Source organism: Fonsecaea monophora (assembly GCF_001642475.1).
Source record: "Fonsecaea monophora strain CBS 269.37 chromosome Unknown Scaff33, whole genome shotgun sequence".
Classification (NCBI taxonomy): domain Eukaryota; kingdom Fungi; phylum Ascomycota; class Eurotiomycetes; order Chaetothyriales; family Herpotrichiellaceae; genus Fonsecaea; species Fonsecaea monophora.
The window spans coordinates 190,624-204,254 of NW_019173964.1; the positions used below are offsets into that span (position 1 = coordinate 190,624).

Here is a 13,631-nt window from a genome sequence, read left to right on the forward strand (position 1 = left end):
ACCTTCGCTCTTCTTTTCCAGGAAGACGAGGAAGGCTGGGTAGAGGGACAAGCAGACAAGACACAACAGCAACCCAAAAGTTCTCTCTTTGACCGGTAGAATGTCGGCATGGAAGAGGCCAGTCTTATGTAATGTTGACGATGTTACATGGCTTCTTGAGTCGGGTCGGGATAGAGAAATCTCCCGCGTATACGGGGTACCTGGGCGATTCGTCAGGCTCACTTTCCTCTCTCTTCAAATAGACTGATCCCTAGAGGATGGCTCAGCCGGGTTTGTGCATCCAACCATCTTTCAGGGACTCCCGTAGCCTGCCGATTGCTTGTCGCACAAGGCAAAAAGAAAAGCCCATTGGATGCCAATTGATATGATTCTAGAAGAGGTAGTGGTGGCATTTCTGCGCAATGGAGCCGTTGGAAGATATTCGGCAGATTGGGTATCGTAGCACCAAAAAAAGGCCCCGCCGGTTAAAGCTAAACGGACGCATGGAAGCTCTTGTTATAGTCCCAATGGCGGCTAAATAGGTGATTCACGGGCTCGGCGAGGCTGGTTTGTGTGGTTAGGGGCCGTTATCCTTCATGCTAGACGAGATTTGGGAGGGCGAGAGATGACACCTTGAATGAGGGTGGTGTGGTCAGGTCTGCTGGAAGAATATGAGGTGTCTGTCGTAGTTGTTTCATCAATCAGCAAGCCATGTGGATAGCGGGACAGCATATGGTACTTGACAGAGGGGACTGATACGAGGGAAGCAGGTGCACATGGTGGAGGTGGAGATGGCAATGAGAATGGCGTTGAAGCCTCTGGCAATGGTGATGGTGATGGGCGATAGCGATGTGGATGTTCGAGGGAAGAGGATGTGGAGGCGGTCAGGGGCCAAGGCCAAACCACGAAGCTCCCCACAATCTGCGGGCGCAGGCACCCACAGGCACTGAGTGCGTGAGTGAGAGCGCAGGGAGTGACTGGTCCACAGATCCATCATCAGCATCATCCATCCATCCATCAAGGATTCCTCAGACGAATACCACCTCCTACTAGTCAATGCCTTCTCTTTTCCGACATTACGCACTTACGGACAATAATGTACAGTAGCATGTATGTACCACCAGTACCGCCTATTCCCACTTTATCACTCATCAAATTACCACCCACACGTACTACCTACTTTGCTACCCCCCTTCACCACCCCCTCCTATCTTCCATCGACCTCACCGAAACCTTTTCACTGGCCGTTTCGAACAACATCCAGAGCTGACTGTTACATAGGACTGCCTTTACTCGCCCTTTATCCTCTCCCTGTTCTACGTTGCCTGCGCGACAGGTCGGACAAACGGTGACAAATTCACCTCGTTGGCCAGTCAAATCGCTCAACTTCGACCCTCCATTCCTCCTACCTACAGTAGCTTTTTTCCTTAGCTCGTGTCCATCCTAATCGAACTCACTACTGCATGCACCTGAACGAGCCAATTCTGGTCCTACTTCTTCTTTTCCTTCTGGAGCCCTTCCATGGCCGTCTTGTCGACCCTGGTTACATAACGCCCAGGGCCTCCCAAACCAAACACCCCTGCTCGAGACCCTAGTCCTGCGATCATTCCCGTGGTCCATTCTTCTCCCTCTACTCTCGCCAGGGAACAAGCACACCACTCTTTGAACCTCCTGGCGCGACGTCTAGCACCAACCAGGTATCTTAGCCCGTCATGCATGTGGTTGAACTGAACCATTTCCCCGGTCAAGATTGCCCTTGTTATTCCCACAGTTTCCCCGGATTCTTCCATATGGCCAGTGGCGCGAGTTCAGGCAGTATGACCCAGCAGCATATTATGCCGCCGGTTTTCTTCTCCTCGTGGCATTGATCTCGGACAAACTCATTGTTTCTGTACACCAGAAGTCCAGTGAAAGTGATAAAGGAGGCGCTCTGCACGCGTCTGCAAGTTCTGCACCTCCCTTGCCATTCTCTGCCTAATCGACCACGCTCCACCAATCTCCTTATGAGTAGGTGTTCTGTCGATCCCTGACTACCTCGGCCTCAAGGTCATTCAGAGTATCATCGCGCCCACCTGGGAGATTCTCAGAGAAACTCCGTTCTCATACACTCAAGTCCTGGCACTCTGAGCAGCTCCCCAGGTTGCAAGGTCTCAGCGCTGTCGTGACGTCTGGTCCCGTGCGCGCTTTCGGCCAGGCCCATCTATATTAGAAGTCCATAGTGCTCGGTGGGCTGCTGTTGTGTCATTCCCTAGCCGGATTTCCAGATTTCTGGTGTCCCTTTCAGGATGTTTCATACATTTGAGACCGCGCAATATCACAGCCCAGAGCAGACCGACCAAAATGCAAGCTCGGCCGCAAAGCGCAGGACCTCTACCGTGAGGGCTTGTGAGCCCTGCCGACGTCGCAAGATCAGGTGCAGTGGAGAGCATCCATGCGAAACCTGTCAATGGTACCGGAAGGCTGCGTCTTGTCATTACACCGAGCCTAGACAACGGCAGATGCCCTCCAGGCGGTGAGCAGAGTGACTTCTCGCACCTATTTTGCCAATATCTGACATTTCATCTACAGGTCTGTTGAGAAGATCTCTCAAACGCTACAGGAATATCGAGGTATCCTACAAAAGCTCTTTCCAAATGTGCACCCAGACCAGCTGAAAGAGCTCCCTCGTGAAAGACTCGTAGAGCTCATCCAGAAGAGCAGTCCATTCCATCCCCCTTCACCTCGAACACCCAGCGTGGAGGAGAAGCCGCCTCCTGTGAATCCTGATGCTGCCAACCTCGAAAAGCTGCAACCAACGCCAGAGGACAGCAATGATGGATTTTCTGACCGCAAAACTCAGGCCCTGAAAGGCATCACGGACGACGTCAACATGCTGTCCCTGTCAGTCAACCAAAACTCATCATATCTTGGAATATCTTCCGTGATGGCGGTGCTGAGAGTCATCACTTGGCTCGATCCAGACTGCCTGACCAAAACTCCCGAGAGGAGTGCGGTTCCCACCCGGGAAGCATCACCGACACCAGAGAATCCGAGAATGGATCCTGGTCAGACAAGAAACGACGCCACGTCGACATCTGCCTGGGACGAAATCCCCTTGATCAATGCATACTTCAGCTATGTCCACCCCTTCATACCCTTGATCGAGGAGCAAGTCTTTCGGGACACATACATGACGGCACAAAGAACTGATTCTCGATGGCTCCTACTCTTAAACAGTGTCCTGGCCATGGGCAGTGTGGCAGCAGGGACGTCGGAGGACGCAGGTCACCACGTCTACTTTAACCGGGCGAAGCAATATCTCAACTTGGACACCTTGGATTCTGCCCATCTCGAGACTGTTCAAGCCCTTGCCATTTTGAGCGGCTTCTATCTTCATTACGTCCAGATACCCAACCAGGCAAATGCTTTGATGGGCGCCACCTTGAGAGTTGCTACCACACTGGGACTTCATCGAGACTACACGGAGGGGGTTGGGCCCGCAAAGGTCCACAAGGCATCCTTCTCGATCGAGATGCGTCGCAGGATATGGTGGTGTACGTTCATTTTAGACGCCTGGGCCGGCAACACTCTGGGAAGACCGAGCATGGGCCGAATGAGCCACGCCATAACAGCGAAGCCGCCCCAAGAGCCCATAGGTCAGTCTATGGCCATGCTAGCTCTGGTGCAGGAGAACGTTCGCTTCTGCATCATTAGCACAAGAATGGAAGATGCCCTGGCTGTTTCTCCTCTCTTGGAAGAGTATGAACGCTGTCCTCTGGACGCCCTTTATCTTGAGTGGTACAAGCATTCATCCGTGCAGGCGGACTCTTCACGTGCGACCCCCAACGAGCCTGCCGGCGTTACTGTCGTCAAGAATGTGATGAGATGGCGCTACTTGTCGAATCGAATTATTCTCCACCGCCCTGCTCTGCTCTGGTATGCCATGCGCAAGATCGCATGGGAGAGCCTCTCTCCAGAAAGACAAGCAGCGATTGAGCTTTGTCGTGCTGTATGTGCAGATCTCATCGATGACATTGCTTCCACCTGGCGAGGTCAAAAGGAGTGTCAGATGTCTGGTTGGAACGCCACGTGGCTTCTTTATCAAGCTGTGATGGTTCCACTTCTCTCGCTCTATTCGGATCCTCACGATGTCGATGTAGTGGATAGCAGCCGCCATCAAGTTGAAGTCGCTGTGCAAGTCCTGAAGGAACTGCAGGCCTGGTCCTCTACCGCTCGCCGGTCGTTGGAGGTCGTCATCCGGCTATATGACGCCAGCAAACGGCATTCTGCCGCCCTCCAAGAGTACCAAGAGACATATCTGCCAAACAACATCGAGACACCAACGTCCTCGACCACGCCAGCTGCACAACACGCACAGTTAACGACAATGTCGGCGTCGGCGGCGTCGTCGTCTTTCCGCCCCACCTACATTGATGTCTCATTTGCCAACACCTACGGTAATCCGGACGAGCTCAACACGGCCACTCAAGAACTGTTCATGGACAACATGTTTGACACGCTGAATTGGAGTACAAGCTGGGACAGTCCCATTGGCGGGACCCCGATGATGAACGGCTGGGATTACAGCTCCATGCACCACTGGGCGGGAATCCCCCAGGCGGATGAATATTTTGGCGGATTCGGTCTGCCTGACGACCCGAGCAGCCAAATTCCTGGAGGGGTCGCAGGAACAGGGGTCGGCAGTGGGACGGACCCAGCAGGGGTCTCGTTCGATGTGGACATGCATGCAGCCGCTAATCTGGGGGACATGATGAACAGACACTATGCACCTACAAGTAGTACGGGCATGGATCATCAGCACTCGCGATGAAAGAGGCAAAAGGCGGAACCGAATGACCGCAGCCACATGTGGTTCCACATTTTGGGGATGAATGCACGTTTGTTTGCACTTTGGCGCTCTAGCGGGCGTACTGTCAAGGACCAGAAGCAGAAAACAACAAGGGACGTAACAGCACGAAGAAGGCAATACAACGATTCATGAAGCGGAAGGGGGGCCCAAGGGGGTTTTCTCTCACCATTCCCTTTTGATTTTGGTTTTTGCTCTTTCATCTTGTCTACTTCCCTTTATGGGAATGCATGGCACAGGGCGGCTGTATGAGCAATTCAAAACAGACATAGGCCATGTGCATATTCCATATGACATTTATCTATCCTATACAAGAGGAACAGTAGACATGATGGCCGGTTCGGTGCCGAAATCTAAGCAAGACATGACAAGAATACTCTGCGATTTCTCTTTCTTTCTTTCTTTCCGCACCCGTCCACCTACATTTACATACATCTATAATTCTGTATCTCTAGATTCTAATAGGTAACTTCTTCTTCCCCGTTCAGTTTCCATTCAAGTTTAGGTTTCATGGCGTAATCTCGACGCGCACGGTCGCGGTCGCTGCGTCTACCAACCGAATTTCTCGGCCCAGACATCAATGTCCCAGCCTCCCTGGCGGACAAGGTCGGCTGCGATGTTTCGCACGTCGCGCACGAGGCCGTCTGGGCCGGAGACGATGATGCAGATCTTCTCCCTGGTCCTGTCTGCGGTGCTCTGCTTGTCTGCTTGAGAAGGAATAGATTCGTTCGTGACTTTAAAGTTCAGTTTGGGGGTTTGTAGCGCCGATTGTGATGAAGAGGAAGAAGAAGAAGACGGGAGTGGATCTGGAGAGCAGTCCTCTAGTATCGTAGAAGAAGAGGAGGAAGAGGAAGACGATGAAGGATAAAGAGGTTTTCCAGCAGCGTTTGCTAGAGAGGACGAGGAGACGGACGTGATCCAGCTGTAGATCTCGCTTTGCATATCTGGTCGAACGTGTTGGCAGCCCGGAGATCTCGTGTCGAATGCCCGCGTTACTAAACTCCCGGCTTCGTCATCCCCTTGCTCTGGTCCAACAGGACGGGTGGCTGAGTCTTGGACATCTTCGTCATCGTGGAGTGACTTGACCGCACTCGCTCGCGGGACCATACAGATCCACTTTCCATGCAGCACCTCTTGCCTTACCCAGAAGTGTGCGTAGTCGGGATCTCCGTCGGCTGGAGCAGATTCTGCAGCAGTGGATGGCATGGTCTTCACACCATTCTCATATGTGGTCCTTGTGCTCAGGAAGAGTCCTGCATCTGCGCTGCTGTCCTGTCGGACACGGACTGCCCAGGAAAGCGGATAGGTGACTGCGATACCGCTGCCACCTGCGACGAAGCAGACGCGATCTGCTGACTGTGCTGCATGCAGCGCTGAGGTACTGCCATAAGGACCGTCAAGAACGACTTCACAATGTTGATGGTGGCGGGCGTGGCGCAGAAGGTCGAGAGAAAAGCCGTCGATTGCGCGGATCGTGAGCTGAAGAGGCCACGATCCTCCAGACGCCAAACTTCCTGCTGGAGCCGGTGAAGCTATCGTGAATGGGTGCGCCTGAAAGCGGTATTTGAAACCCATGGAGGGGATGGTGAGAAATACGTGCTGGCCGGGAGACCACCCGCGGTAGAGGTTTGTTTGTACCCCCAGAAGAAGATTTTGGCGGGACAATGGAATGTTGCAGTGGACCAGAACAGTGTCCCCATCTGGAGCGACCTCCAGAGTTGCAATAAACTTTCGAGATGATATCGTCATGCGCCAGAGGAGCCTGTCGACGGCCCAGACTGCAAAGGCCGCGCAGACGTATGGCTGAGCCGTAGGATAGTGGAAGAAAAGGAATACCAGAGCGGCGAACTGGAATATGACGTGTACCACCAGAAACGATTCATAGTAAAGACGGCGGAACCAACCGATGCTCGTAAGGTAGATGAGATAGTACGAAATCACTGCACAGAAACCGAGAAAAACGACTCTGCTAGTCATATAACGGAGTAGGTTCCAGCCTAGAGAACGGAGGATGGTGTACCAGACAGCAAGCATCCCAAACATATGAATGACAGCGAAGCAAGTCATCCACTCTCCAAGACGACGGTGGAAGATGTTGAGTCCTTCGTAGGAATGTCCTGTCAGGCATTTGAGCGGCTGGTTGTTTTTGGCGGCGAGGAAGTAGAGGACTGGAAGATTTACAAGGAAGAGCAGACCAGCCCGATCGGCGAGAATAAAGATCCATGGCAATGACAACGGGGCACGGTAGAAGAGGTAGAAAAGGTTGACAGCGAGAAAAAAGAGGATAGCGAGGGTGATGGCATTGTTCGGGAGGACGTTCGAGGGAGCTGTTAGTGCTGAGATGGGTCGTGGCTGGAACATCAAGAGGGACTTCAGTCGATCCCCAAGGGGTGGCCGTCTTCGAGAAGTCGGATATGACCGTGACAGCAAGGGTGTCGTCTCTCCATTGTCCAAACAATCTTCTTTCTGCGAGGGCGTAATTGTCCCAGTCGATGTACCGCTTGATGACGGTGAGGGGTTGGGTGCGACACCCGCATAGTTGATATGTCTCTGATCATTCTTGTCCCATCTCTTACGTTGGTGCGCTGCCCTCCCACAGTGGACGCCACCCACAATAACGATTGCACCGACAATCCATAAATAATATGTGACGATGAACTTGCGATGCCAGAGGATGGCGGCGATGATCTTGCGGAGGTGGTCCGGTGACGGTACCCCGCTAGACTCTGCTAGAAGTGCGACAAGACTGTCAGAAGATTTCAAGGAGAGGCGGAGGATGTCGAGGCATTCTTCAGGTGATGCAGCGTCGTCCATAGGTCTCAACAGGTTGCACAGAGAGGAGGAACAATGATTGGGAGACAATGCAGTTGCATCTTATCATGATAAGATCCTGATCTGGCGGGCGAGCGGCTAAAATATTGTCAGGAGATGAGTGTGGCGCCGCTCTATCCATTGGCTCCCCCCCCTTTGGTGTTTTATCAACTGCCGCTTTTGGTGACTTGAGGCAGAACAAGAACTCGCGGTAGATATGTTCTTGACGCGTGGGAAGAGAAACGACCATCTATCTATCTATTTACTGGTCGAATATACATATAAAAATACAGGCCGAAACCCTATTTTTGTACATACAAGCAACGTGTATATGTTGCAAGAAACCCCTCAGCTAAGAGGTGGATTGAGGTACTTCAACGGCTCTGTCTGCCACCACCATGACCATCCGTCTGGTTTCCATCCAGGGACGACTTCGCAGAGTTGACGACCGCGCCCTCTTCAAAGACATGCATATTCTCCCAGCTCGAGGAACTTTCGAGGAGACGTTCTTGTTCGACGTCGGGCATCGCTGAGGAATTTGGCTGGATTGGCGAAGTACCCCTTTTCCTGCGGCAAAGCTTGACGGTGAAAGTGAGGCCGGCCATCGCAACAATGAAGACAACCATCATCAATACGGCCGTGGAGATCATGGAGCTATTGAGGAGAATGTTAGCGAGCGATTCCATCCTGGGAAACGGTTGGAAGTAGATCATATGAAAAGCTCAAAAGGAGTTAGGAGTGGGTTGGCCCATCTCACCTTCTGGTAGCCTTTGTCGATTCTGGGGATTCGGGAGTAGGCTCGTGTTGTTCCTCTTCAGGCACACCCGCCTGCTGCTCTTTTTGGTCGCTCTCTAGAGAGCTGCATGAGATCGCGGGTAACGGGCGATCCCTATGCTGCAGCTGCAGCTCTAGCGGCGCCTCGATCAATGTCGCGACCAGACCTGTTTCTACGTGCCATTCCATGTGGCAGTGGAAAAGCCAGACGCCAGGGTTGTCGGCTCTGAATCGTAAGACCATGAAGCCTCCGGGCTCCAGCAAGAGGGTGTCTCGCCTGATCGGAGTCCGCGGATAGTCTTCCTCCACGAGACCACTGGTGAAAAAGCTGCCGGCCTTTGGGGCAGAACGGTAGACGGCTTGGAAATTGTGGCCATGCAGATGGAAAGGATGGCGGACCATATGGTGGTTGTAGAGGATGATCTCCACGACCGAGTTGTGCTGCAGGACAAAAGGGTTGGTTGTGGAGCCATATATGGAGTCGTTTGTTGCGGATGGGCCACTGGACAAAGCTGTGTAAAGGGACGGAATCTCTGGGGCTGCGTATCGTGTCTTGTTGAAGAACCATCTGGACACAGAGTGAGCTACTTGTCCGAGCATAGATAGACCCGAGCAGTGAAGAACGGGCGGCGCTTACTTGATGCCTCCAGCATGTGACATTCCCAGGCTCAGGACGATGCTCTGGTCTGGTCGAGGAAGCAAGGACATTTCATCGTATGGTTCCAACGTCACATCATCAAAGGGATCAAAAGAGTCAATGACCTGAGGCTGTGGCAGTGGCTGATCGGGCGCATAGACCAGCCATCCTGTCACGTTCTGGCTTGCGCTACTACGTATCTTGGACAAGGTCTGCGAAAGATTTGTTAGTCGAAACCCGAGCAAGAGAGAGTGATGAATGGGCATACGGGATCCATGGAAGCCACCATGGGATAATTCCTGTGCGTTTCAGCCTGGGTGGTGACGAGGAAGCTGCAGCGCTGCCCAGACGAGAGGTATATCATGGCAGTTTCAGCGGGCTTAGTGTAGACGCCGTCCACCTCGATGATCTTGATCGAGTGATCTTCAATCCAGAAGTACTGACCCGCGAACGCGGCCATGTTGACCAGACGAACCAAGTACGTCCGTTCAGGTATGACGGGGATATGGAGGTTCTGTGTATCGTTCAGCAAGTTGGCGTCCGGCACAGGTTCCTGCGACATCATGCCCCCGCCATGCAGGTACTTGGGGACCAGGAGTGCCATCTCGTCATGGTACCAGTCCGAGACGGACAGCAGCAACTCTTCGTCATACTGTCCGCGATATGGATGATCCGGGTCGCGGATGAGGAGTGGTCCTCGCAAGCCGTCGGGATACTGGCCCTGAACGTGGGAGTGGTACCAGTATAAGCCAGGCTGGGTAGCCTATAAAGTCGCAAACACGTAGTTTAATAAGGGGATGTTCCCTGTGGAATGTGTGTATTACATACTTTGAACTGATATGTGAAGGTCGATCCAGGGGTAATGGGACACTGGTTGACTTGAGCAGGCCCATCCAACTCACTGCTTCCATTCATAAACAAGCCATGGAAGTGTAGAGAGGTGGACTGGTTTCCCAACGCATTGACTACATTGACCACGACGGTATCGCCCAGGTCAGCGCTTATGGTGGGAGGCGGCCAGTGGCCATTGATACCGATAGTTGGCCGACTGAAGCCATCAGGATTGGCGGCTACCCATGAAATGTTGAAGTCATAGGTCACGGTTCGGGCGACTGTGGTTTGGACTGCGCACAAGCAGAGAGCGACAAGAGTCTGCAGCAGAGGTGATGATAATATTGATGCCATGCGAATTATGACGCTCAGGGAGAGATCGAGCGCTGAAAACCACCCAACATGGAAGGAATCATTAATTGATATCGGGTTCTTCCATCTAGACACAGAAGAGGCGTGAGAGGCTTATAGGGGAACCTCGAAGGGCGTCTTCGGGCTTCAAGACCCACAACTGCCAACGCGGCCAATCTTAGGGCCTGCCATGCCTGTCTGAGAAAAAACTTGCTCACCTCTTTCTTACCTCTACAAGTACCAATGTCTGCCAGATAGTCGGGCTCTAGGTGGTCTGACATTTTCCATCAGACGCCTCTCGGAGTATAGCACCGGGTGACTGGTTTGCTTGTAACACGAAGCTGCTGGGACTCATAGCTTTCTCAACATGTGGTGGCGGGCACGTGGAATGACACATCTCCGGAAAAACAATGGTTCCGGTGTCACTCCCATTTTGGTAACTCCTCAACGCCGTCTCGTTCTCGGCCTACTTGCCCTCAAGTGAACCACTGGCTTCTCCATTGATTATTCCTCCACACTTCATGATAGCGCACCAACGTTCTAGAACCGCAAAGCCTTCAAGAAACGCACCTCAGGAAGCTAGCTGGATAGCCCGAGCCTGACATGATCCCAAGTCTTCACGAACTGTTCAATCGACCAGACCACCATCTTTGTTCTCGCCCCGTGCATTGTGGAAGCGAATACGAGCCAAGGACTCTTTTGCTGTCCCTCTACTGCTCTTCCATGTCTCTCTTCAGCTACTTAGGCATGCGCAGCTTCTCGTATTAACACCAAAAGTCCCTTCTCTTTTCCTAGCCACGGAATCTCTCCCATAACTGGACTGGACAACGCAAGAAACTTTGTCTCCAGCACATGACTGACAGGACTCAAGCAGCTCGCCCAATGATGTGACTGCTTGCCTCGTGTCACCAGCCGTCTCGATTTTTAGCCGCGAATGACAGTTGCGGCTCTGAAGTTGCTCCTCGAATCAGCCCTACGGGGCGGAATTCCACAATGCAGCACCATCATAGCACAATTCTTAGCTTCCTCAAGCAATTCGCTTGGTGAAGCTTGTCGAGAAAACAAATTGACCTTGCTTTCAAGCAAGCTTGGACCGGTGATGTGACCCAGAAGAGCTGCGCCTTAGCCACATTGGACTTCTGGAGTTGACCTGTTCGTACTGCTTCGGAGGAAACTAGTCGCAAACAGTTACGGTTGAATCCAAGGACCGACGATGCAGTAAATTGTCGACACGCTCGCTTGATAATGCCCTACTTGCTCCAGCTTCGCCCTCAGAGTTTAAGCAAGCGAATGCGCCAATGTCAAGACTAATTGTTGATAGGCGAGACCTGCCATTGTGTTGCAAAGTACCAAACTATGTTCGCTAGCATTGAATATCCGGTTGTGGACTTTTGGCCCATCTAGTCCTTGATCGTCAGTGTATCAAAGCCCCAAATCATCTGAGGGACCGCCTCTTCGCATTTAGCTTTCCTCCGGTCCCCGTGTTCGGTCCTCTTACCGAATCGGGGGGCCTCTGAAGCCGTCGAGATATCGTCTTGCAGCGCTGGTATCGATGCTTGCCGAAGGTGGAACGAGTTGAATGTTGGTGTTGCGGCTGAGCTCTGGCCGTTCTGTCACGTTGCTTCGGACACAATATCCCTATGGTAGAGCCCCAAAACTGGATAAATACCTCGTCTTTGCCCTACTCTTCCCATCGTCGAGCATTCTAAATTTCAGGCAAGCACACTTTCTGACCATCGAGGCTTTTTACCTTTGAGCCAACAAGATGACTTATTCTATGAAGCATGCAGTACTCGTGGGCCTCACTCTTTCTACGGCAGTGCTTGGTCAGGATTGTGGCAGTAAGACACCCCGTCCTCGTGCGCAAGCGAAGACAACTGACGCTCTGCTCTAGGATATACCGTGTTCACCGATAGAGGCGCGAGCTCCAATGATTTCAACTGTGATGCATTTATTGATGATGCTATGATGCCGTATCTTGCATGGTTTAACGGCACTACCACAGTAAGGGCTCCCTCGCGAGAACGTGTCGTTGTCGAGGCACAATCTGACAGGCATTCGCAGCTCACCCTCACTGGCGGACCGACGTCTGAATGCCCGGACACAACCTGGGAACCACTGAAAAACTCGTTGCTCATTGGCGGCATGACCGTTCCCGGCAACAAAACGCTCGACCGGACCAAGTATGATAACAACACCTTCTACTTTGTCATGCCTGAGCAGTCAAACGACAACATCAGCGTATCCCTCCAGTCCTCGTCGGACGAATGGTACGACCAACCCCAAGGCTGGCAGATCAACGCGACCAAAGCTGGAGATGGCTACGACATCGCCGGCTACTGGTTTGGGCAATTGCCAGACAACAACGAGCTCGACTTTCCCGGCGTCCCCGGCAAACATTGTTGGGACAGCGGTCCAGTCTGGCCGGGAATGAAGGGCTACTTTGACGAATACAAATGGACCCTCGTCGGGCACCTGTCTCCCACGGCCGCAAATCTCAGTGTCATCATGACCGAGACAGACGATGATGGGTCAGTGTGGCATATCTACACAAATTTCACCGGCAAGGCTGGACCAAAGGGGCCCAAGTTGGTGACTACGGGGGACGCGCCGACCACGGATGCTCAGGCTTGAGGTGAGGGTGCTAGTCCGGAGCTGCAGATGTACAATGCCATAGTTCTTATCTAATATCATTGCCGAGTTGTCCCGTACCATTGTTTCACAGACGATATGCCAGCCTCGGATAGCATGCGGTGTTGCACTACAGAAGATAAAGCGCAAAGGTGAAAGGTAGCTAGCTGGATGAACTCAGCAAGAGGCTCTTCGGATCAACATTTGGCCGTTCCGCAGTCCCTTTTGTCTTCCCAACTCCCTTCGTCCTCTCCCTCTTGGAGTATGTTGCATCTCATCTCCATGCACGATTCTTTGTATCAATATGGTCTCTGCACGAGTGACGTCTGCTACTACACCGCTGTCGAGACAACAGTCAAGCTTCGAGCTATGACATGCTCATCTCATCTCCGCTCTGCCCTGTGCGACGCTCTGTTCAAGGTAATGTAATATAACAAGGCCACATTCCATGCGTTGTCCTTGTCTACCGAGTTCAGAAAAACAACAGCCCACATTCCACTTGGTGCTCGACCGCAATCAGTGAATTTCTACTTGAATCGAAGATCTTTATAGATGGGGAGATCTGCTGCTGTCGTCTTCCCTTTTCCCACGACACTCTCCTCGTTCGCGTCTTCCTTTGTGTTTGGGGTTTCTTGTCTCTATATTTCTTTGTCACAGCCAAAGGCCTTCCACTCGTTTTCATCCATCGTGGCATTCTATCCCTGCTTCTGATCTGAATCCCTCTGGAAGAAGAAGAAAACATTTTCCAGTTGACCAAAGAAGTTCTACATT

At 52.4% G+C, this 13,631-nt stretch overlaps 4 protein-coding genes across 4 annotated transcripts; 2 read left to right on the forward strand and 2 right to left on the reverse strand.

Moving 5' to 3' along the window:
* Positions 1-2,477: 2,477 nt before the first annotated feature.
* AYO21_05348 (hypothetical protein) lies at positions 2,478-4,789 on the forward strand (the record flags this gene model as incomplete). Its single annotated transcript, XM_022655318.1, has 2 exons — positions 2,478-2,491; positions 2,548-4,789. The coding sequence occupies 2 exons, from the start codon at positions 2,478-2,480 to the stop codon at positions 4,787-4,789; spliced, it is 2,256 nt and encodes a 751-aa protein (XP_022512400.1).
* Positions 4,790-5,374: 585 nt separating this feature from the next.
* On the reverse strand, positions 5,375-7,639 carry AYO21_05349 (hypothetical protein; the record flags this gene model as incomplete). Its single annotated transcript, XM_022655319.1, has 1 exon — positions 5,375-7,639. The coding sequence occupies one exon, from the start codon at positions 7,637-7,639 to the stop codon at positions 5,375-5,377; it is 2,265 nt and encodes a 754-aa protein (XP_022512401.1).
* Positions 7,640-8,010: 371 nt separating this feature from the next.
* AYO21_05350 (hypothetical protein) lies at positions 8,011-10,510 on the reverse strand (the record flags this gene model as incomplete). The annotated part of the gene is made up of 6 exons (XM_022655320.1): positions 8,011-8,323; positions 8,394-8,978; positions 9,048-9,259; positions 9,316-9,810; positions 9,876-10,171; positions 10,471-10,510. The coding sequence occupies 6 exons, from the start codon at positions 10,508-10,510 to the stop codon at positions 8,011-8,013; spliced, it is 1,941 nt and encodes a 646-aa protein (XP_022512402.1).
* A 1,484-nt stretch (positions 10,511-11,994) lies between these two features.
* Positions 11,995-12,863, forward strand: AYO21_05351 (hypothetical protein; the record flags this gene model as incomplete). Its single annotated transcript, XM_022655321.1, has 2 exons — positions 11,995-12,070; positions 12,124-12,863. 2 exons carry the CDS (start codon positions 11,995-11,997, stop codon positions 12,861-12,863), a joined length of 816 nt encoding a protein of 271 aa, XP_022512403.1.
* Positions 12,864-13,631: the final 768 nt, after the last annotated feature.